This window comes from Paramisgurnus dabryanus, chromosome 17 (genome assembly GCF_030506205.2).
Source record: "Paramisgurnus dabryanus chromosome 17, PD_genome_1.1, whole genome shotgun sequence".
In the NCBI taxonomy this organism is placed as follows: domain Eukaryota; kingdom Metazoa; phylum Chordata; class Actinopteri; order Cypriniformes; family Cobitidae; genus Paramisgurnus; species Paramisgurnus dabryanus.
The window spans coordinates 25,905,185-25,929,871 of NC_133353.1; the positions used below are offsets into that span (position 1 = coordinate 25,905,185).

The window sequence follows — 24,687 nt, forward strand, 5'->3', positions numbered from 1 at the left end:
CTCGGTTATGTATGTAACCATGGTTCCCTGAGAAAGGAAATGAGACGCTGCGTCATAAAATGACACTTTGGGAATTGGCACGCTGCTGGCATGTTCCCAAGTGTCATTTCATGACGCAGCATTGAAGTTCCCTCGAAAGGGAATGCATGTTATATAAATCTCATCATGCATAACAGTGCCTTACTGAATCTTTGATATCTCACCTCTGTAGATATAGATCTGCTGGCAGCGTGCCGAGAGGAATTTCATCGTCGTCTGAAGGTGTACCACGCCTGGAAATCAAAGAACAAGAAAAGAAACACAGATACAGAGATGAGAGCTCCTAAATCGGTCACTGACTATGGTAAGATATGACATGCTTAGAATAGACAATCTAATGGTGTAAATGTAATGTTAAAATACTATGTTTCAGAGTAATATTTCTTTAGGAAAAATTAAAGGGTGGAAACAACACATTAGACTTTTTCCCTCTCTCTCTCTCTCTCCCTCTCTCTCTCCCTCGGTGTGTGGTGTGTGTGCTGCACAGTTCTTCAAGGTTGAACTTTTTTGTTTGTTCTCATTCTCAAAAGCCTTACGGCACACAGTCACACAAAGTTTTCTGATTAGCGTTAGCATTGTAATGCACATAATGCAGACAGCTAGAACAATATCTCAAGGCGCTAAGTAGCATTTCAAGGGAGTCAAATCTCTCATTTATTTCCCCGCTAAAAAGGCACGTCGTTCGGCTTGTGCTTTCTAAGTGTTTGCTCGTGCAGAACAAACAGGGGATTTAGAGTTGTGTGACCTCTAGGTTTTCTTCAAACTTTCCGTCTCTCTTGTTTTCAAATCCTCAGATGTATCTTACCTTCAAACGCTGTTTGAGTGTTTGTATCAGGTGTACTGGGCTTATGCCGCTTCTCTCTTTGAAATGAAATCAGGCGTCTAGCTGTACAGTCAATATTGAAGTGCATGAAAGTTACTGTAACTTTCTTACATGAAGTAGTTCTATGTATTTGTTTGATCTTTAAGGATGATAGGTGATATGCACTGATTTATGACTTCACATTTATTGTGTTTGATATGTATTTCGTACATATAATATATAAATAGGTTGCACATATCCAGAGAATTTAACTAGCAGGGGGGTGCTTGCAAAGGAAAACATCACTATTATTTTGGCTCTTACTTGGACAATGAATTTGAACTTTGGTTTGTGCAAACAAAGCACCATTTGTGCTAAGGGCATGAATGATATGGCTTGTTGAGAGTAGTCTATTACCTTTTATGTGATCAGACTTGCCATTTTGGGCGTGCAAGATAATAAAACAGGCAAACAAATACCACTGGCTTACAATGAAATAGGGATCCTGGCCATATACTTTAGGGATGAGGGTACATTTGGTACCCAGTGTGTAAATATCAATCTAAAGTCATCCTACAGAAATGCAAAGAAAATTCTGTGAAAATATAACTTTGATATTTTTAATATTGAGGTCAAATCAAATACAGAAATCAATGTAATATCAATTAATTTAATCAAACTTTGTTGCTAGTTATCCATCTGTCCAGTAAATGGCCTTGCAACACTTAAAATTAATTTAAATTGAAAGGTCCCATTATTTTTATGTTTTTGAAGCTTTGATTGTGTTTACAGTGCGCAATATAACATGTGTTCGTGTTTCACGTGTTTTTCATTTTTGACACAATTTTCTTATCTGTATAGTAGGGATGGGCATGATTAATCGATGATCGATAGTTGATCGTTAATAATTTAGTCGATGACGTTAATTTGTTATTGATTAATCGAATCCTTTTTTTATCTAATGCAGGTTGCGGTGCCTAGCGTAGCATGTGTCTTGAAGCAATTCAATTAATTTCATTGTGTGGCAGCAATTCAACATTTTACCACCAGGGTGCAATATTTGACACCATACTTCGTTATCTGTGACCTTCCGTTTTTATTTTAAAAAAATAATCATGAAGAGGTCATGATTTTTTGGAACAAATGAGGTCTCTGTTTAAGAATGCGGCTCCTAGCTGCAGGTTCCGCTGCTTTAGAGCACCGCATATTCAAGCGCATATATGTTCCGTTTGTCTAACTAAATGTAGTTTAACTGTTTGCCACAAGTTGATCTTGTAATAAAGGTCTCATGGAGGAAAACACGCTGTATTTTTGAATTCAACAAAAGTTAAATAATTATTTTTTATTATAAAAATATTAATGATTAACGTTAATTCTCCCGACAATCGACTAAAAAAATTTAATCAAATGCCCATCCCTACTGTATAGCGCTGTTTACTGTCCTGAAAACAGGCTGATGTCTTCCTTCTTCTATGAAGTCCCTTCTTCAGAAATACGTAACAAGTTCTGATTGTGTAGTTTGTTTAGTGTGCTGTGATTCGATAGCAGCTTAGCTTAGCAGAGCCGTTTGAGCCAAAGCTGGTGACTGACGTATTCATGTGGGCGGAGTTAAGTCAACGAACTGTTTTACTGACGTCATTAAAGCAGGAAATAGAGGGCTGTAGTCCAAACCGGCCGTTTGTTGTAGGCTTTTAAAGAGGAATTCTATTAAAGAAAATATATCGACTGGCAGTGAACTTTGAGCTTTATCATTTTACCGGTATTATTTATGCTATTATAGCAACATTACACACTAACTAGGGTTTAACAAATGGGATCAGGAAGAACGTGACCTTTAATAGCATAAACAATACCTGTAAAATGATAAAGCTCAAAGTTCACTGCCAGTCGATATATTTTCTTTAACATAATTCGCCTTTCAAAGCCTACAGCGAACGGCCGGTTCGGACTGCAGCCCTCTACTTCCTGTTTTAATGATGTCACTAGAACGCCGCCCACAGGAATACGTCAGTCGCCAGCTAAGCTAATGGCAAGCTAAGCTGCTATCGAATTATAACACACTCATCAAACTACACAATTAGAACTCGATACGTATTTCTGAAGGAGGGACTTCATAGAAGAAGGAAGACATCAGCCTGTTTTTAGGACAGTGAAAACAGGGCTATACAGATAAGTAAATTGTGTGAAAAATACCACGTTTTTTTTTTCACGTGAAACATGAACACATGTTATGCCCACTATAAACACAATCAAAGCTTCAAAAACACAGAAAGAACAGAAAGAATTCCTCTTTAAAAGCCTTTAATGTTCACCTTTTAATTCGTGTTTAGCCTTAATACAAAAAGCTTACAGTATCTCACTTTCCAGTACACAAAACTTACAGGCTCAACTTAATAATATTATAACATAAGGTGAACCCTGAATTTCACTCAGTGATTAACGCTGTAATGCAGGGGTCTCAAACTCAATGGCTTGGGGCCATTTCTGAGTTCAAAATCTCATAAGAGGGAGGAAGAGCTATTTAACATTAAAAAGCACAATTATTTATTTTACATTTATGAACTATTTATGCATTGTTTGCCACCAGGTAGTGTTTCTGTTTTGATATTATGGATTTCTTCAGTCACAGTATTGACTTTCATAGTTCCATCTGTGTTAGTCCATAGTTTTGATCAATTTGCTATTATATGTGGAAAAACATTAATAAGTATAAGTGACCCTAAAATTTTTGAATGGTAGTATTCAATGTTGCAAACTGTAAGAAAAATTTATATTACTGATCTACTTATAATCACATACTGTTGAAAGCTAGATATTAGATACTTAGACACTTCGACACAGCAACATACATACTTTTATCTATTCTGCTCATATTTAACCTTTTTCTAACCTTGGCACCTTATGGCTTAGGCCTATTTTTTCTAATCAGTAGTTCAGTTTGTGTTGCATTACGTCTCCCGTTCTCCCTCCCTATATATTGTCATCATTGGAAGCTGTGACTTTACGCAAACTAACCCCGCACCTCCTTCTCGTACTTCTGAGTGACAGCTCTTCTCTGAGCAAACACTCCAAAGTCCCGAATAGATTAATTGATTGCATGGTGACAATGATATGATTTGACACGAGGCACAGATGAGCGATTTAAATCTGCATTCCGTTTGCTCGCCATCCCGGGGATCGCGGCTCATGGTCGCTTAACTCTTTCATCGCCATTGCAAGATATCTCATCAATTAAGAGAAAACGCTTCCCCGCTAATGACGAGATTTTCCGTCTTTCTGCAATACCACTATTATCCACCAACTTATACAACCCGGAAGTAGCGCCTCACGTGAAAGAGAAAGAACTCCGTGTATGTTTTAAAGATCGCTCTGCATCTGATCTCTATCAAAAGTCCTTCGCAAAAATGGAATTATCTCAACTTTTTGCTCAAAATTGGGTGTTTTTGAAGAAACCTACCCATGTTTGAGAGGTGATTACAAGAAAACTAATGAAGGTAGAATGAATGTTTTTTTTTTTTGAAAGCAGAGGGTCTGTTCTTTCATCTGATATATTGTTTGTTTATATATTTAAAGAAGAACATTTTCTGGAAGGCATTAAACTTTTGTGAAAATCATGAAAAATGCTGGCGCTGGCTGGCAACTTTTTTTTTAAAATGCTGGCGGGGAAAGAGTTAACTAAAAAAGATGGCATGTGCTTTGGAGGGAAGAAGTGCATTGACCCGCGTTTAACACAAGTTCTAGACGTGATGTGTGAACGGCCACGGGATGCCGTAATGTATATCGGAATATTGGAAAATCACCGTTATCGGAAAATATTATACCGCAAAATATATTGATATTAAATTATTTTCTATCCCCAAGTTACCGGAAACTAGGTAATACAGTTTATAAAGTTTGAAATCTGGATATTTTTCTTACAAAATCGTATCGATAACATGCCTAAGACCTTTATTAACCCATTGGAGCCATGTGGATTACTTCTGTAAAGGATGAATGCAATTAATTGCAGGTTTAAAGTCAGAAGTTGTTCCGTGATCCCCGTTTTCAATCGTTATAAAGCTTGGAAAAGCAAGGACATTTATTAAAATAACTCCAAATGTATTTGTTTGAAAGATGATGGACATGTGTATCTCAGATTGCTTTAGGGTGAGTTCATCATGGGGTAATTTTGATATTTGCTGGAGTATCCCTTTAAGCATTGCCGTACCCCAAGCATCATCTAGTAAAATGTAGTTGTAGATAATGTATAATAGTATAATTTATTGTTGTGTCGCTTCAGCCGAACAGAACCCTGCTCCCGCAGTCCCAGCCCGACAACAAGAGACCGCGATGAACCGACAGCAGCGTTACTTCCGCATTCCCTTCATCAGACCCGCAGACCAATACAAAGACCCACAGAACAAGAAGAAGGGCTGGTGGTACGCCCACTTTGATGGTCCCTGGATTGCCAGGCAGATGGAGCTCCATCCAGACAAGCAGCCCATCCTCTTGGTAGCAGGTACTGAACGACACCACAGGCGCTGCCAGTGTAGCTTTCTTCCTTATTGCCTAATGCTTTAATATGGCTGTGTGAATGCCAAATGCCAAAATCACAGGTTTGATTCCTATTAAACCCACATGCATTCGCTTTGGATAAAAACCTTTCCCAAATGCATAGATGTATATAAGATAAGGCAATGATTCTCATCCACTGCGCACAATAAATTCGTATTCACAAGATGAATTCCCCCTCCTCTGGAAGATTTTACTGTTATCTGCAGATGTGTACTTTATGTATGTGTACTGTGTATTCAGGCATAACTTTTTATCCTTGGCTGATCCAGGTAAGGATGACATGGAGATGTGCGAGCTGAGTCTGGAAGAAACCGGGCTTACACGAAAACGCGGAGCGGAAATCCTCCCTCGTCAGTTCGAGGAAATATGGGAGCGCTGTGGCGGAATCCAATACCTGAGAAGCGCTATCGAAAGCAAGCAAGCCCGACCCACCTACGCCACCGCCATGCTCCAGAATCTTCTCAAGTGATGATCACACGTTTTCCCTTATTGGTTCACACTCTCCATGTACATGTAGATGGTAAAGTAGCGAAAAATAAAGGGCTTTTCATCTCTATGGGCTATTAGATGTGTTCACTAGAAGCTTTTAAACCTACTGTGCAATTCTAGTGAACGCAACTACTGTCCACTTATCTGTTTGTTTGTAGTTTGTTATTCATTTTGCTGTGAACTTAAATACCAGTTTTCACAAAAATCTGAGCCTTGCTTGAACTTGTCGCTCAGTGATGCCTTAAAGATTGTCATATTTATTTCATCTCATTTAGAATACACTGTTAGAGAAAATAGTCAAAATATGTGCAGTACCCTTAAAAAAAGGTCCTAATATGTACCAATGTTTTTTTCACCAATAAAAGAGGTACTAATCTGAACTCTTTAGGTACAAAGGTGTACATTTTGAAAGGGTACCGCCCCAGTGCCAGCTGGGGTGCACATTTTGACCATTTTTTCTGACAGTGTGCCACACTTATGTAACCCTGCACATAAATCTGAAATATTTACCAATATTCTTTATCAAAGGACTAGTTTTGATGCTTAGTTATAGATAGTTTTGTAAAACTGGCTTTAGTCTTGTTAGTTAACGGTGTGTACTGTACTTATTATTATTATTTAGGTTTTTATTATATCTTAAAGTGCCCCAAAAAGTGTGAAAACACATTGCTTTGTTTAGTGCAGCATCCTGACCAGAGTTGTGGCTAGAAGGGCTACAGTAAACAGCAAAGTCTTGCTGAATAAGTGCTGTTTTATCCAATTCTTACCTCGAAACCTAACCTTAAACCCAACATTTCATGAGATATAGGCTGTATCCCATCTATCCAGAACTGCTGTTTTCATCCGTATCCTATCCCTAAACCCAATTTTTGCTGGATACATTCTAGCCCCTGACCATCAAAGCAACCCTGGTTCATCCAATAATGTGACCTTGGTTGGGGCTTTGGCTTTGACCAATGGCAGATGGGGGGGGTTCAGGAAAGCTGTATTTTTGCAGTTTGACATTGCTAGTGGCGCACAAATGACATTCTCAACCCGTATGTTAAAATTCTATCATAAGACTTAATTGGTCATTATTGCAGAGCAACATTCATTATAAAGTTAGTTAAAGTAACTATAAGTCAATCAGAGCTTAATGGTAAGGGCTAATGAGGAACATGCACTGGAATACATTACGTTGCCCTTTCGATAGCAACTTTTTGTCTCACCTTTGTAAACGCAGTAATGGACGACGCTGTACAAGATAATGAAAGCGTCTCTACCTAGAAAAAAACAGCGTTCGTAATTGCCTTTACGTTTATTTGATTATGAATTCTGTTTGATGGTGCATTTTTAAAGTAGCTTTTGGTTCTTAAAGGAATAGCTGTCGTGCATTTTATACTTAAATCACGGTTATATACTAAGGGGGAAAAACTTTCTTTTTTTTTTGGTGAAGTGATGATGTCACTAAAGATTTGCTGTGAATTCTGTGGGGTGTGGTAGATTTACTCTTTTATTTTTACAGTTATTTATATACAAATTCTTGGAAATGTTCTGGTGTGTGTTGTTATGCGGCTCTCTTCATCTGTCTTGTCTCATTTTGCTCATAACTTCCCAAAGAACAGCAATAATGGAAGCAGCAAGCACATTCATTTGAAGATGTGGCGTAGACCAAATTGCTGCATTTGATTAATTTGCAATCATTATCCAGCCTTTGTTTATTCATATGCTGATGTTTTTCTCCATTTACATCTATTCTGCCCTTTCTAACTGAACTAGTGTGATCTCAAACTATCAGTTCATGAATATTATAATTGTTAATTATTTGTTTCTTGTCTCTCAGTTTATATTTGATGTGTTTGGGTTAATAACGCTCGCTCTTTTCCATTTTGGACTGGAAACTGTTGCTCCATTCGCTTTGCTAGACCAGAATAAACACGTTCTACATAAGATGTGCATGTGTACTGTGTAGATTTTTCACATTTTTTTGTAAGAGAGAGGAAGACTCTGTTTATTATAGTCAATTTGATTCATTATGGCACACTACTTTAAAGGCGGGGTGCGTGATTTTTGAAAAATACTTTGGAAAAGGGAGTCGGGCAGAGTACCAAAACACACAGCCAATCAGCAGTAAGATGCATGTTTAATAACCGACATCGTTGCCTGGGTGGCCTTGGGTCTATCACAAGAAGGTCTAAATTCTATTGTGGTAGGGGCGTGTTTGTTTAGGTCATTTCAAATATCAACATTGGCTTTAAGAGATCATGCACCCCGCCTTTAATACAGACTTATTGTCCTTCATCAAAATTTGCACTGGTGTCTTTGAAAACATCTCACCCTCATGTTTTTTAAAGCCCTCACCTCATACTACAACTTCACTAAATAACTTTTCACAGGCAATTCCTGATGGATAAATTAAAGGAGATGCATCACATTATTAAGCTCCAACGCTTGACCCCTTTGAAGTTGAGTTTAGGGTGGGGTTTCGTTAAATTTTTTTATGATAACATTATTGTTTTTATGATACGTTTTTGCACCATTAACTTCATACGAATTAGACAACTCATGCTCATTTAAAATAATTATGAAAACTTTTAAAAAAGTGATGACCCATGGTTGGGTCAAAAGGGAGAAACCCAACCGTTGCGTTAAATTAATTGCGAAAATGTTTATATTTGACAAAACCATGGGTTGAAATAACCATCATAGGTAAACTCAACAACAGTTAGGTTTGTCCATTTTTGACCCAACTATGGTTTGAAACGTTTTTAGTATAACTGGGATGGAACATAACGATTTCTTAAAATAATATACATTTTTGCTAATCATGATTTTGCTCCAATGATTAGTGTAAGTATGTAAAGTTACAATATCTGCAACAGAAATAAACCACTTTTCTGTTTAATATATAAACAAGGAAATAATTACCATTCATCTGCAAGTATTCTTGTCTGCTATTGGTGAAAAAACATGTTACTAATCTATGATCTATACTTAAAGGTACAGTTAACCCAAAATGTATAATATAATATTTCTTTGTTTTGATGAACACAAAGATATTTTTAGGAATGTTTGTAACCAAAACAATCAGAAGCCCCATTGACCTCCATAGTATTCTTTACGATGGATGTCAATGGGGCTTCTGATCAGTTTTTTTACAAACATTCCTGAAAGATTGATGACAGATTTTTCATTTTTGGGTAAACTACCCTTTAACATACTGTTGACATGTAAATACATGAAATAATTTAAATTATCCTCAGAAGAATTTACAGAATACACAGTAAAAAGTGAAAAGTTGGATCTACTTAAAAATAACTTTAATTTATATCACTTTTCACCTTTTTTTTAAAGAGCACCTATTATCCGATTCACGGTTTTACATTACCTTTGGTGTGTAAAGGGGGTCGCACACCGGACGCTACCTGGAGCTACAAAAATGTACGATGTGGAAAATAATGTGTTTTTTAACCATAAACAACACAAACACATTGTATTATACCAAATACTAGTGTTGTAGTTCTCGAGACCGGTCTCAAGACCGGTCTCAAGACCACTTTTTAAAGGTCTTGGTCTTGTCCTGGAATCAACCACATTTTTACACGGTCTCGTCTCAGTCTCGGACAAATTTATTTCGGAATTTTATTTCAAGACCGGTCAAGACCACAGCTGATGGCACACCGCAAAAAAAATGATTTTCAAGAAAAAAAAATCTAGATAAAAAATGTATTTAATAAAATTTTAATTTTTGTCTTGTTTTCAGTAAAAATATCTAAAAGTTCTTAAATTAAGATGCTTTGTCTTGATGAACAAAAACGACCCAAGAAAATAAGTCAATGGGGTAAGCTAATTTTTCTTGAATTTAGTGTTTAAGAAAAAGGTTAAAGATTTTTTTGCTTAACCCATTGTTTTATGCACAAAATCACTTAAATTTGATATTTTTGGTTTAAAAACTAGACTTATTTTCTTGGGTAGTTTTGCTCATCAAGAAAAAGCATCTTAATTTAAGAATTTTTAGATATTTTTACTAAAAACAAACAAGACAAGACAAAAAACAAGACAAAAATACTAAGTAAAATACTAATAATTTTTTTTTGCAGTGCACATCACAAATTTATTTTTATCATTCATTTTATGCAGTTTATTCAGGTTTGGCATATGATGTTGGCATTGTTTCAGTTTCTCCCAATGACAGTTTTTCTAATTTTATTACTAAAAACAACTGCATTGTGTTAAGTGGCCATGAAAAGACAGTTCAGATTAAATGGTTAAGTTGATTTCAGCTCTTTAGTGTTTGTTCACTTTTATTTGCTTATAGACAAAGATAAATTCCCACATATCTGCAATACCTTTGCTTACTTTATCAACTTCTCTGATGGCACACGCATGCGCACACACACACACACAGACAAGAAGTGCCTAATCATTTGCATATTCCACATATCATAAGTGTTTTAATGCAATGACTTGCAATGGTCTTGGTCTTGACTTAGTCTCGGCCTGCCTTGGTCTTGACTCGGTCTCGACCTTTTAAAATCTTGGTCTTGTCTCGGTCTCGGCCTGTCTCGGTCTTGGTCATTACTTGGTCTCGGTTTAGGTGGTCTTGACTACCACACTACCAAATACACAAAATAACATTGTTTTTTAGCAATGAAATAGGTGCCCTTTAAGTGCCCAACTTTTCACTTTTTACAGTGTACTTACATTCATTTTTTGTTTTTGGGACACAAAATCTCATTTTGTATTTAAGATACCACCCAGTGTATCAATTTGTAAGTACCTCATTGTGAGGGAACAAGGGTTCAGTACATCCAACACATGTACAATGACAACAATATTAACATTTTTCTAAATAATAAAGTCACAAAAGTCTCCATCCCTGGAGGTCTTCCTGGGGTCCCAACTGGTCTTTGAGTGGTCTCTGAATGAGCTTTAAGTGTTGTATCAAACATTCACTACCAATGGATACAAAACAGCTTTTTGTTTGCTTTGAATTGCACTGAAGAGCTTTGGTGCCACGTCTGGACATCATAAAACAGTCACTTCAAAGCCTTCACTATCAGGACTTCGCAAAAGACAGCAAGAAGGCCTCTTGGCCATCCGCCATGCCTGTAAAACAACATAACAAATATAGCATGGTTATTAAAAACCAAACAAAACATGAGCAATAAATCACATTAAACACACTTACAATAATCATGCTTAATAATTATAATGCAGGATATGTAAAAGACTTTTATTCAGTATAATAATAATAATAATAATAATAAAATGTATATGGTGCACGGGGCAAAAACTAACACGGGGTTTGTTGTAACAGTGACTGTTTACATTGTTGCACAAGGTTGAGCGTTTTGTTTTTCCGGTATTTTTTTCACGCTGCCAAAAGATGATCTTCCGCAAATTACTGGAAGTGTATAATGTTTTTCCAGAGAGTTATTGATGAACGAGTGTTTTGGTGGCATGTAAGTAAATTTTTTCATCATATGTTTTTTTTTCGGTTTCTAAGTTGGGTGTGTAAGATACCAAATCCAATGCTATGTCATATTAATCAGTGTCTTGTTGAACTGTTTTGAAATATGTCTGCAGCTCTTAGCAACTTTATTGGTGGGCTTGAAAATATTTTTACCCAGCGGGGTTAATCGTAATGCTGTGTTACAACTAACCCCTCAGCACTCTTACGATATAAAAAACCGCTAACGTTAGCGTAATTCTCGCCGTTGTTTTAAATAGGCTACACACGAATGATTTCTGGCTGCTGACAATATAAATGTGCCTGTCTTATCAAAAATTTTGTCAAATTTATTTTTGTTCATATCTTTAATATTGATTGAATAAGGTCACGTCAAAGATTGAAATCATAATGAAATGAATGGCTAAAATCAGACTTTGATACTCATTATCTCAGAATTTGATATTGAAACTGTAGTTTGGTTATTACAGACTGGGTCATATATAAAAAAAAGTGTCATAATTGTGCTGCTTTTTCTCACATATTTAGACATTTGTATCCATTTATAATTGAACTATTGTTAGAAAAGGGCTGGATGAATGAATACAGTGTGAATACCTGTCTATTATAGACAGATATATAAACAATATCCACTTTAGATATATAGACAAAACAGTATTGAAATATTTGCCTGTAAACTTAATTTTTAGTAAGTGTTACAACTAACCCCCTGCCTGTTACAATAACCCCACCTATGGGGTAAGTTGTAACATTTGCACTTGTGTCACGTTTGGTGTAATTGTCCAAGAATGGTAAGTACTAGAAACAAACTTCAAATGTTCATTTGTAGCAGAGATGTGTGTGTTGCTTGTATAAAAATATAATTAATCAAACAAAAATATTTTTTGAATGATTGAGCAAAACCAAAAAGCGTTAGATTGTGCCCCGCTCTCTCCTATTTTACAATATATAAAAAAGGATGTTCTTCATTGTGCACCATGCTAGTGTCAAAATCGACTGTGTCTGCAAAACAACATTATATTGGGTAACACATCATTAGACCGGTCACTTAATGAGTCAGCTTAGTGGTTTTAAAACACAGCCAATGTCTTTATGTTGTATAGCCTATAAAGCTTATGACCTGCATACTTGAACCATCTACTGGAGGACAACAGAGAAGAGGATTACGTTCACAAACAATATTTTAGTCACATTTTTATGAAAACATACATTTACTGGTGTTAATCACTTTACAATAGTTGCCAAATACAAGGTGACAAAATCGTAAGTGTGAGATGCGATCAGATTGATGGGGTAATATTTTAGCTATTACAACTTTTAATTTGATGCTTTAATGCTGCCTCTATGGAGTAAAATCTCTCTAAATAATAATACGGTGTTCATAACAGACAAGGATTGGGCCGTCCCCACACCGCGGGGGTGTCCAGTACCAACGGATGGTACAGGCTGAGGTGTTGATGGGAAAGATTAATCATCTTGACAGGATAAATCAAGCTGTCTTGATTATTTACTTTTCGATCAACTCATCAAATTGCTTGTTTTTACCCAAGCAGCTTTCTCCAAAGTCACACGTATTGCACGCTGTCAGGAATTAGCCATCTTACCTCATTATATGTAACACACTGATGGAAGTCAAGCATTTCTGATGCTAACTTTTCTGATCTTCCGCTGTAGAGTTGTCTGGGGATCTGGGAAGGGAATAAAAGAGTGCCATCAATCTTGAACAATTTTCAGTGTTGACATGCCAAGCAAAGCAGAGAGGGGTTTGGCCCTAAATGGTAATGCAGACTGTCAATAGGCCTACTTTGAAGAAGAAAACATCTGGTGCAGGAACATTTTTACTGATTATCATTCATAATATCATTAGTTTGGACAACTACAGATGCACTGATCTAAATGAGATGCAAAGCCCATACAGCCAATTATTTCTACAAGTAGTATCGTCTTAGGAAAATAATGCCTTTTTCATTGTCATTATGCTTGTTTGTTTATAACCATTACAGACATTTATAAGTTTGCATTCCAATTAACTTGGTCTACAAAATTTGGGAAATGATCAACCGTTCTGATAAAATGTGTGAATTAAATATTTTGATTAGATAAAACTAAAAACAGGTGTTAAAGGTGCTGGTTGGCTAAAGTTTTCAAGATATTTCACAAAAAGATTTATACACAAACAAGGTGCCTGATGATGATGATGCCTCACAACTTCTCCACAATGTACGGAAGAACAAAGAAAAAGGTGTACCATATGAAAGTTCATTTATCTTTCATTTGAGATTAAATATTATTACCTAACTGTAACTTATTGGTATTTTATTGCAGAGTATGTCTTGGCCAGATCTGTAAATAATTACATTTGGTGGTTTGTAAAATTGTCATTTACATGACAATTTTACATAAAGTTATTTTATTGGTATCAATAAAAAAGAAAAAAAATTGAATGATTGGTGTGCCACCCTTTTTATTGGTATATCAAATTTTGCCGAAAATATATGGGGCATAATCGCAGAAAATGAATTACTTTAATGCAATTTTGACCTGAAGCTGAAAATATTATGGACGTATTGTGATAAATGAAGAAGAAGATATTTTAATAAATAATGGTAAGCACACAGTTTACAGTATGGTACCCATTGAATTCCATCGTATTTGTTTTTCCTACTATGGAAGTCAATGGTTACAATCCGCTGTTCTTACCATTATTTATCAAAATATTTAATATCTAATATATAATAAAAGAAGTCACCAGTCGCCACTGCAGTTTACCCATTTCAATTACTTTTAAAGCCCCCTGGAAATTCTCAAAGGAAACCATGGCTCTAAAATGCTCTTTTATTAAAAAAAATCTATTATACTACAGGATTGTACTGTATGTTTTGTTGTGTCTTAAGTCTTTAGTTTCTTCTTCATATAGAACAAACTCAACAATCAGCTGATTCATCAAAAGTATATAATGTTTTTGCTGAATTTACAGATTTTTCCTGTTCTTTGCATTAATATAAAAAATTTTTTAGGCCTTACTTTATCATAGGGCTGCAAAACGGTTAATCGCGACTAATCATTTGCAGAATAAAAGTTTTTGTTTACATAATATATATGTGTGACTGTGTATAATAATTATGTATATATAAATACACACACACGCATGTATAATTAATATATATATATATATATTAATAATTATATATAATATAATTATTTTTGATGCAATTTTGACCTGAAGCTGTGTCTTGGAAACTGGAGCCAATTAAAGGGATAGAAAATTATGTCATTATTTACTCACCCTCATTTATTCACCCTTAGTTATTTTTTTATTTTAATAAACACAAGATATTATAATAAATAAAGCTGTTGTAACCATTGACTTCCATATTGGGAAAACAAATATGGAAGTATTGTGATAAATGATGAAGCAGATATTTTGATAAATGATGGTAAGCACATAGTTGATAATTCCATATTTGTTTTTCCTACTATGGAAGTCAGTTTCAATAAGCTGTGTGCTTACCATCATTTATCAAAATATCTCCTTTTGTGTTTATCAGAAAAAACAATTCATACTGGTTCAGACCAACATGAGGATGAGAAAATGATGCAAAATTGTCATTTTTGGGTGAACTATGCCTTTAAATCTCAAGACTTAATTTACCTTTATTACTAGCACAATTCTGGAAATTTTTATCTACTTTCATTTCCAAGGTTTTCTTCTTGTAGACCAGTGACTTTACTGATAACCTGGATGGCTAACTCACCATGAGTTCCCTTTAAAATTTCTTCAATGACTTTAAAAAAAACGTATGAAATTAGGATAAAGTGGTACTTCCTTGATTTGTATGTTATCAAATATCAACTCAGATGTTCGTTTTAAAACCATGCGGGTCTCTAACAGGTTAAGTCCTATCTGCTCAAGTTGCAGCTTTTAGCGTTTTATAGGAACAGTTTACCCCAAACTTAAAAGTCTGTAATAAATTTTTTATTGTGGTCTCAGACAAAACTATTGTATAACTTTAGAAGACGACAAATGTAGTGTAGAGGTCGTGAAAATCACAATTAACCAATTACTAAACAATGAAATTGTATTTATTTTGGGTGAACATGCATCCAAAAGCACAACAGTTTTACAACTGTGTAATTTCTTTTGTAAAGCAAAAAAGCAGCCTCTTCAAATAAATATTAACAGTTAGCACTGTTTAGCAGTGGCGTCTCATGACTGCTCTTCCAAGGGTGTCAAAATATGTGTTTGTTGCATCATGTTAACCATATGCATCATGTGTTTTGTCAAAATAAGTGCCTGCTGCACACGCGTCAAAACCATTTATGATAAAAGAGACTCACATTCACAAAATACATGCAAGACACTCTCTTTTTCTGAATTTACAGAATTGACCTGTTCTTTGCATTATTATAACCATTTTTAGGCCTTACTTTATCATAGGGCTGCAAAACGATTAATCGCCACTAATCGTTTGCAGAATAAACGTTTTTATTTACATAATATATATGTGTGACTGTGTATAATAATAATGTATTTATAAATACACACACATGCATGTATAAATATATAAATATATAAGTATTTATAATTATATAAATTATATTTAAATATAAAAATGTATATAGACATACGGTATATAAACATTAATTAAATATATACTTGCATCTATGTGTATTTTTATATAGATAATTATTTTACACAGTACACAAACATATATGATCTAAACAAAACACTTTATTCTGGAAACGATTAGTCACAATTAATCGTTTTGCAGCCCTTCCTTGTAATTTTGCTGACTTCAAGATATTTGCCCTCATTCTCTACATTTGTCAGTCAAATAACATGCATTATTAAATAAACCGCACTCTAAATAAATGTTGGGTTATTTTCAAAAATGGATGGGTCAAAAAGGGACAAACCCAACCACTGAGTTAAATTAACCCAGAAAATGTTTATATTTGACTCAAGCATGGGTTGCAACAACCCAGCATGGATTAATTTATAATCCATCAGATGGGTTTGTCCCTATTCAGATACTGTCCATTTACAGTAGATAAAATCTACTGTTTTATAATCTGAATTCTTTAAATGTTTATTTGTAAAATATTTTGCATGCAAAATGTGCATGTGCTTTATTTAAAACAAATGCTGCATGGTTTCACTTTTTTATCTAATGGAAACACATTTGAAAGTGGCCAAGTGTCCAAAAAGTGTCTTAAAGGCAGGTTGCATGATCTATTAAAGCCAATGTTTACATTTGAAATCACCTTAACAAACACACCCCTACCCCAATAGAATCTGGACCTTCTTTTGATAGCCCCGCCCCACACATACACAACCCTGGCAACGATGTCAGTCAGTAGACACCCCCCTTACTGCTGATTGGCTACAAGTGTGTTTTGGTACTCGGCCCGACTCCTTTTTCCAAAGTGTTTTTCAAAAATCATTCACCCCGCCTTTAAGTGTCCAACTGTGCTGTATAACCAGGCTTGACTATGTTAGCATAACAAATAAAACCACTGTGAAATTAGAAGTAAAAGTTAGTCTGTATACTCCCTAAAGTCCACAATAAAGGACATAGGTATGATTTGATCAGAAGCTGATATGGATGTTAGTACAGATCTTGGCTGTACACTTTACCTCGATACTAAGCTGTATACTTTCAAGTGATCGAAATGTGCCTTGGCCTGAGTGATGTAAGGAGCCTGAGTCAGAGCTCATTGGACAGAGGATGCTCGACACATGTGTTAAGACCCCATCATCATTCTCAAAAACTGGATTTATTCTCAAAGTATTGCCAAAGGAGAATGGTGATTGTGAATGCCTATAATGCAAAGAGATCAAGTCTTAACACCTTTGTGTTTAAAACAACCCACACCACTGCAAATCCAAATCTAAAGTAAAGGAAAAGTATAAAAAGCCCTTCTTACACAAGTGACATGGTCTTTCTGGTCCGTATACATTTCTTGTTAATGAAAATCAAGATGCCTATCACAGCACAAACCACTGAGAGGCTTCCCACCAGGCAGGCTATGAAAAGAAGAGGGTCAACTGGCACTGACACCATCTCATTGCAGCGTTCTCCATGATAGTGCCAGTACTGACCGATATGACATCTAAAAGTGGGGAAGAAAGAAAAGGTTAGGATCACATAATTGTACAGGTGTCTAATGGTAGCCTATAAAAACATGGAAAAATAATTTTAAAGCTGTTATTTTTATACTTGTAGAAAGTTAAGAAATCTTTAAAGTCCAAGTAGCTAGTGATGGATATATTGTTTGGTTCCAAAATGATTGTGCATTCCAATTGATATCAATCAAACTGCAGTTGTTGTTTTTATTATTTAAGCCTTCATAAAAATATACAGCTAAGTAGCACAATAAAACACAATAACACATGATAACATAATAATAAACATGTTCTGACAAAAAATAAAAACCCTTAGTTATCTCGTTTTGGAACCAAACTCTTCTAAATATATTGAAGATTTTAGTTTTGTGAATATATTTAAATTAATAATATATTTATAGTTTGTCCTTGTTACTTTATCTTTAACTTCAAAATAATTAACCTCTCTTTAAAGGGTAAGCTATAATATTTTATTCATGTGTTTATCCGTGCCCACACTAAATAAATAAAAATAAACAAATAATATATTTAGATCCTAATATACCAATTTTTGAGTAGACGTCACAGTTATGTCACTGCAAGCTGCGCACAATGCGGTTGCAGAAAAACAGTGGAAATGAATTAGACACGAGTGAAAAGAGCAAGATAACTCACTAGAAAATGTCCTGTTGTGCTTTTAAGTGTCAGAATAAGAATGCCAAAAAAGATGGCTTTCATTTTTATAGAATACCATCGTCGAAGACATCATTTGAAGATAAACGTAGGTGTTTATGATTACAATAAGCCCTTAAACGGACAGAATGGAGCGAGGAAATCATCTGGAAATCTTTTAATAATTAGAATAGAAAATAAGTAGAGAAGATGTCTGGTGTTCTGTCAAAGTCTGTTCCCTCCATGTGTCTCTCATAGCGTTTTTATCACGTTACAATTATAATTGATTCAGAATAAATGTTTTTTTTTAAACTGAAAAAGCAATAATATCACAATTTTTTTTAAACATTTCATAATTTTTTCGTTTTCTATTATTTCTTTTTATTTCCTTATATCCTAATAAACAGGCCTTTTTAATGTATGTTTAAACATAATACTTTTATAATAGTTTTAGAACAAACACGTAAGATAAATATAAGGAAGAAATAATAGAAAACAGGAAAATTATGAAATATTTAATAAACGCTATTATATATAATACATGATAGTATTGCTTTTATATGTACCTTAGCGATTCAGACTGTAAAAATAATTGATTTAGCAAAAAAGAACAATACATATACATTACATAAATGCATATCAGTAGCCAAGCCATTTAAACTTTTTATCTATCTAAAAAATAAACGTAACCTGATTAAAACGCTATAAGAAACAGTGCACTAAATGGAAACACAGGGGAATCAGACTTCGACAGAACACCGGATCCATAAAAATCACGGTTTAATGCTAAAACACTTCACAACCCTACTGCGGAGCAGTCACTTTCTGCAACCAGTTTGGCTCCGCCCACAAAAACCGTCATCTCTGTTTACAAACACGAAATTGGTCTATAGGTTGTCCTTGTTTTTGCATCTTCAACTTAAAATTTTTTAACCTCCCTTTAAAGAGTAAGCAATAATAATAATGTGTCTAGCCCTGCCCACACTACGGCTTACTAAATATATAAATATGAATAAACAAATATTAAATTTAGATTTTAATATACATAGATTATAGTTGTAATTGTATCTTTAACTTTAAAATATTTTTTCTCATTTAAAAGGTAAGCACATCAAGTATCTGTTAGCCCCGCCCACACCAAATTTCATTCAGCCGAAGTTCCGCTGTTAATTTAAATTGAACAATAACAACAGAAACTAGAGAGAGAGAAAGAGAGAGAGATAAAGAGATTGACTGCCTCGTACTGTACGATATCTCCCACAATGAAAACCGTGAACACAATGACATCCGGAGGGGAATCGCAGAAGTATTAAAAATAAAGGTACTGTGTATTTTGATCTTTAGCTGTTGCTGTTACGCGCCGTTTTCTTGTATAGTAGGGAAAGCCCACGCTTTGCAGGATACTCTAACGTTACGTGTTAAAAAACACCTGTCCCAAAATAATGTTAGGCTCCCATCATGGACTCAGATGGTTTATCTGTCTTTTTTAAAAGCGTCATGGTCTTTCGCAGCATATCCCACAATCCTGTGCGTGCAAAGTAACGAAGCAGTGATCCATTTGTAAAATATTTCTGTAAAGCTGGGCGTACACGGTGCGAATTCTGACGGTCGGAATGTCGTGAGGTCTCGCACACGACACGAGTGAGTTTATGCGGAAATAATTCTTACGCAGTCACACACGACAAGATTTTACTGTACGACTTGAGGAATTCTGACGTAAGCATTTTCGCACCTGTGAGTGGCAGAATGTACAATAAATAAAACAAGAAGAATACGGCAAAGATATCGGCTTGAGTGCAGAAAACAGCCAGGAATTTCTGTTCTTTTGTATTTCTGTTTATGCATTCCGAAATTGCAATATAGGTGTAGTGCTGTGGCGGTGAAGGAATTTCTCGGCAGTGGTTGTTCGTGCTAGCGCATATGCGGTTTTATAATGATTGTAGTGCCAAGTAAATATCTATATTGCTATTATTAATCTTACATATATTGTTGCTTTTTTATAAATATGACCGTTTAAAAAAAACAAATTCAGTGGGCCTATTTATTTATTTGTAAATGCAGAATGAGGAGCAATGAGGTAAAAACGCAAGGTAAGCTAACGTAACACGTGTTTCACTTTATGATTAAATTATTAAGACAAAACATCTACAGCAAATATTAATTTATAAAACGAAAATCATTTAATTTAATATAAAGCACATTGTCTAGGCTTGTTTGCATTGTATAGTGCAAATGTACACGGAGCCTCGGTAAATGCGGTGTCTTGAAGTAAAAGTGAGCACGCAGCATTTGTGCTCCTGTAACTGCACAAAATAATATAATTAATATAGGGCATTTTCACAGTAGGCCTATGTAAATTAATACATAGCAATACAAATATAGTATGAAAACAAATTAATCATTATTTAAATAAAGTTTCAGAGATAGCCTACATTTTTAGTCATTTAAATATTCTCATCATTTCAGAACAAGCTAAGGCTATAACAACGTACATTGCGAATGTACAAAATTTGTGTGTGACTTCACATTATTTGATGCAGGCGTTCAAGTAGGTTATGCACCATATTTACTGCAGCAATTGTAGCAAAAAATGTGAACTTGTGAGTTTCTTAATCTGTGATTTGTAAAATGGGATTTGTGCAGCTGCACTGAAGGATTTGTGAATGTGTAACTGTTGTGTTGTATTTGAGGGAAAGAAAAAAAATCTACAGGTTTGCATCTCGTCCTTTGTGACTTCAAGTTTACTGATACACATTTGTGGATAATCTCTACAAATACAAATTCCACTGTCACAGGTGTGCAGTTGTTTTGCACCAAATATACCTTCATAGTAATTCCTCTCACACGGTGCGAGCTGCGACCATACGAGCATGAACGATTTGCTCCCGAGAAAAAAAATCGCATGCGAGCTTCTACGACAGCAAAAATCGCACCGTGTACGCCCGCCTTAAGACTAACGTTAGATACATATTTGCTTTGTTTTGTACTTATGTTAAAGGGATAGTTCACCCAAATATAAAAATTCTGTCATCATTTTCTCAATCTCATGTTGTTCTAAACCTGTATTAATTTATTTTTTCTGATGAACATAAAAGAAGATATTTTGGTTAACTCTTTCACAGCCAGCGTTTTTAAAAAAGTTGCCAGCCAGCGCCAGCGTTTTTCATGATTTTCACCAAAGTTAAATGCCTTCCAGAAAATGTTCTTCTTTAAATATATAAACATACAATATACCAAATGAAAGAACAGATCCTCTGCTTTCAAACAAAAAAAAAAAACGTTTCATCCTACCTTCAGTGGTTCTTTTGCAATCAGCTTTTGAATATGGGTAGGTTTCTGCAAAAACACCACATTTTGAGCAAAAAGCAGAGATAATTCCATTTTTGTGACAGACTTTTCATAGAGATCCCATTCAGAGCGATCTTTAAAACAGACACGGACATGCAGCCGCTTGCCATAGGGCAATACTTCTGGGTTTAAAAAGTTGCGGTGGATAATAGCGGTATTGCGGAAAGACGGAAAATCTCATCATTGACGGGTAAGCGTTTTCTCTTAATTGACGAGATATCTCGTCAATGGCGGGGAAAGAGTTAATGATGGTAAGCACACAGCTGCTTGTAACCATTGATTTCTATAGTAGGAAAAACAAAAAACAATAGAATTCAATGGGTACCATCAACTGTGTGCTTACCATCATTTATCAAAATATCTTTTTTTGTGTTCATCAGAAAAATAAATTCATACAGGTTTAGAACAACATGAGGATGAGACGATGATGATGATGATTTTTGGGTGAACTATTCCTTTGTAGATATGGATATGTTGTCAAGCCTGGTATAACTTAACTAAGCATTACATTCACAAGTCATAAACATTACAACAATTTACACTTAACTAAGAATAATAGTGAACTTCATAATTGGTAATATTCTAAATATTATATATGATGATTATAATATATGATGACGTGTGCAGCTTAGAAATGAGACCTCCCGAAGGCTGCAGCCTTTGGATTGAGAAACGGCCTCTGTATCGTTTAGTGTAAAGGTTTCATGTTTTAAGGTTGACCCATAGACTGTAAAAAAGATGGACATAGTATCCGTCACGTCACCCATAGGTTTCTGAAGATCGTTTTTGAAGCTTAAAGTAGGCGGTGCCTGCTGTCACCATCTTGGCCACGCGTCACCGCGCATCACTCACGGATATCCGAAAATAGGTAAAAAGGTGGGACGTGGGTGAAGCTGAGGTGACTGGTTGTGGAAAACACGCCCCCCTAGCTTGACTCGAAGCAAATATTTGTACTGATGATTGTAATTTTATGTTTTTTTGTGTGTTTTAATAGATGTTTTGTCTACATTAAAGGTATTGCGGAGGATTTTCTTTTTACAGGTGGATCATCAAGACAATTGGTCCTCCTAGTTGTCAATCAGGAGTGTTGCGCAATTGCATTTTTTAAAAAAGTGGAGAAGGCGGTTCTTTTCTAAAATTCGAGAAAACCCTCCGCTTCACCTTTAAAAGTATTTTTTATTCGGGCTACTTGCATTCATTTCGGGCTTCCAAAAACTATAGGGATGTGCATCGATGCATCGCGCTCCCATTAAAAAGACCCGTCTAAAATCGATTCTGAATCGTAAGGCTCCGATTCAGTGTTTCATGCACAGCTTGTGCATGTACTACGGCTCCGTGATCAGTAGGAAGTCCTTATCAATCTATAATCACTAAAAGTTTGACTCGTTTATAACGTGCATTTTTAGAAAAGCAACACTCTTCAAACACAATCATTTAAAGGGACACTTCACCCATTTGCATTAAGCTTTGTATAGTTAGAACCCCAGTCATGTTTTTGAATGGTCATGCATCATTTCCTCAGTTGCCGCTGAGACAGGAGAAATACAGATTTCAGTGTTGCACTTCCTTCTTTCAATGATGTAAAAATCATCATTTTGCATCATTGAAAGAAGGAAGTGCAATGTCTTTGTTGAGGGAGTGAGACTACAAACACCCCTTTTCTCTGTAAAATAGGCACCAAATTCTAAATGTATGTTACATTTCGACTGCAAATATGATCCACTTTCAATAAAGATTAATGTTTCTACCGGTGAAATGCTCCTTTAAAATATTCTTTATTATCATGAAAATACCTGAAACAATCTGCGAGCCCTGGGTTGACCAGTTTGATTGTACAAAAGTGCTATTTATTTTAAGTATTTTTATTAATTAATGTCAACATTCTATTGTTTATGTTTAACAGTTAACATTTAACAATACAAATTTTTGTTGAAAAAAAAAGAGAATCGTTTGAGAGAATCGTAATCTCATTTCCCATGGAGAAAAAACGTGATTGACATTTTAGCAAGAATCGTGCAGCCATAAAGCCATTGAATTAACGGGCTAAGGCTTTAGCCGTGTCCTGTCTGGTTTTAAAAATGTCGTACGATAGACTGTGATATCACCATTAAGAGGTGATGTTAACATACCTGCAGGTAGCTCCATGCCCTGGTATGATTTCACACTGCCCTCCATTCAGACAGTATTCTGGTTGCAGGTCACATATGCTGGTGCAGGGAAGGCCGTCCACCGTGCTGTAGCCCGGATCACAGAGACACTCTGCCTCCATGCTTAGCGTGTTCACCACGCAGCGGGAGAATTCGTTACATGCCATAAATTTACATGGATCTGCATCATCTGCTGGCGAAAAAAATGAACACTAATTGTTTTTTAAATACATAAGGCCAGATAGAGGCTGCGTCCGAAAGCTTAGGCAGCTGCCTTGCTGCCTTATAGTTATAAGGCAATGACTTTGGTGGCATGAAGGCAGCTTTAGGAAATGCATTCAAACAGCCATCATAGGAAGCGGAACGGAATTCTGTTCGAAATATAAACAGAGACTATCTTTGTGATAACTAATGACTAGGGGTGGCACGGTTCATGAAAAAAATCCGAACCGTTTCATTTTGCTAGAGTGTGAAAGGTGCGCAATCTTATTTCAGAAATTGTCCCTCAAAGCAATCAGGACAGAAGTGGTCAAAAGTGGACAAAAGAGACAGATTTAAATATTACAGGTCTTAAAGTTATGTTTCTCTCTCGTCCACATATACCCTCTGCAGTATTTAAGCAGCCTCTCAGTGATAAATCTAAGAGCTACACTGAAGTTGGCATTTTAATAAATGCAAGTTATCTTTGTGTGCTAAAAATGCACATAAAATTAATGTAGATGGCAATACACATTCTCTTTTTTGCTAAATAAATGAAAAGCATGTTGAAATCATTAATGTCTTTCCTCTTGCTGTATCAAAATCTCACCTGGCTTTCCTCAGAGATGGTCCCAATAATGTGCTTAAAGTCAAATTCAGTTTGTGCATGATTACATGATATACCTTTTTTTAATACTGTATCCTAAATTATGGATAATTAATACATTGATAAGATAATACATTTCTGAAGTGTTAAAAAGAAAAGAAAAAAATAACAACAAGAACCGTACTAAACCGAGAACCGTGACCATAGAACCGTGATACGAACCGAACCGAGGGTTTTGTGAACCGTGCCACCCCTACTAATGACATATTTGAA

At 35.4% G+C, this 24,687-nt stretch overlaps 2 protein-coding genes across 2 annotated transcripts in view; one reads left to right on the top strand and one right to left on the bottom strand.

Annotated features, from left to right (window-relative positions):
• Positions 1-7,815, top strand: part of myo6b (myosin VIb) — a 110,071-nt gene extending 102,256 nt beyond the window's left edge. The window contains exons 30-32 of the mRNA XM_065288482.2: positions 212-343; positions 5,121-5,339; positions 5,665-7,815. Of these exons, the coding sequence (XP_065144554.1) occupies positions 212-343; positions 5,121-5,339; positions 5,665-5,864 (551 nt within the window). The 3' untranslated portion in view covers positions 5,865-7,815. The remainder of the gene's footprint in view (positions 1-211; positions 344-5,120; positions 5,340-5,664) is intronic.
• A 2,597-nt stretch (positions 7,816-10,412) lies between these two features.
• impg1b (interphotoreceptor matrix proteoglycan 1b) overlaps positions 10,413-24,687 on the bottom strand; it is a 32,135-nt gene continuing 17,860 nt past the window's right edge. Inside the window, exons 14-18 of the mRNA XM_073812466.1 lie at positions 23,592-23,799; positions 17,265-17,450; positions 16,975-17,158; positions 12,941-13,024; positions 10,413-10,972 (exon numbers count right to left, since the gene is read on the bottom strand). Coding sequence (XP_073668567.1) covers positions 10,892-10,972; positions 12,941-13,024; positions 16,975-17,158; positions 17,265-17,450; positions 23,592-23,799 — 743 coding nt within the window. The 3' untranslated portion in view covers positions 10,413-10,891. The remainder of the gene's footprint in view (positions 10,973-12,940; positions 13,025-16,974; positions 17,159-17,264; positions 17,451-23,591; positions 23,800-24,687) is intronic.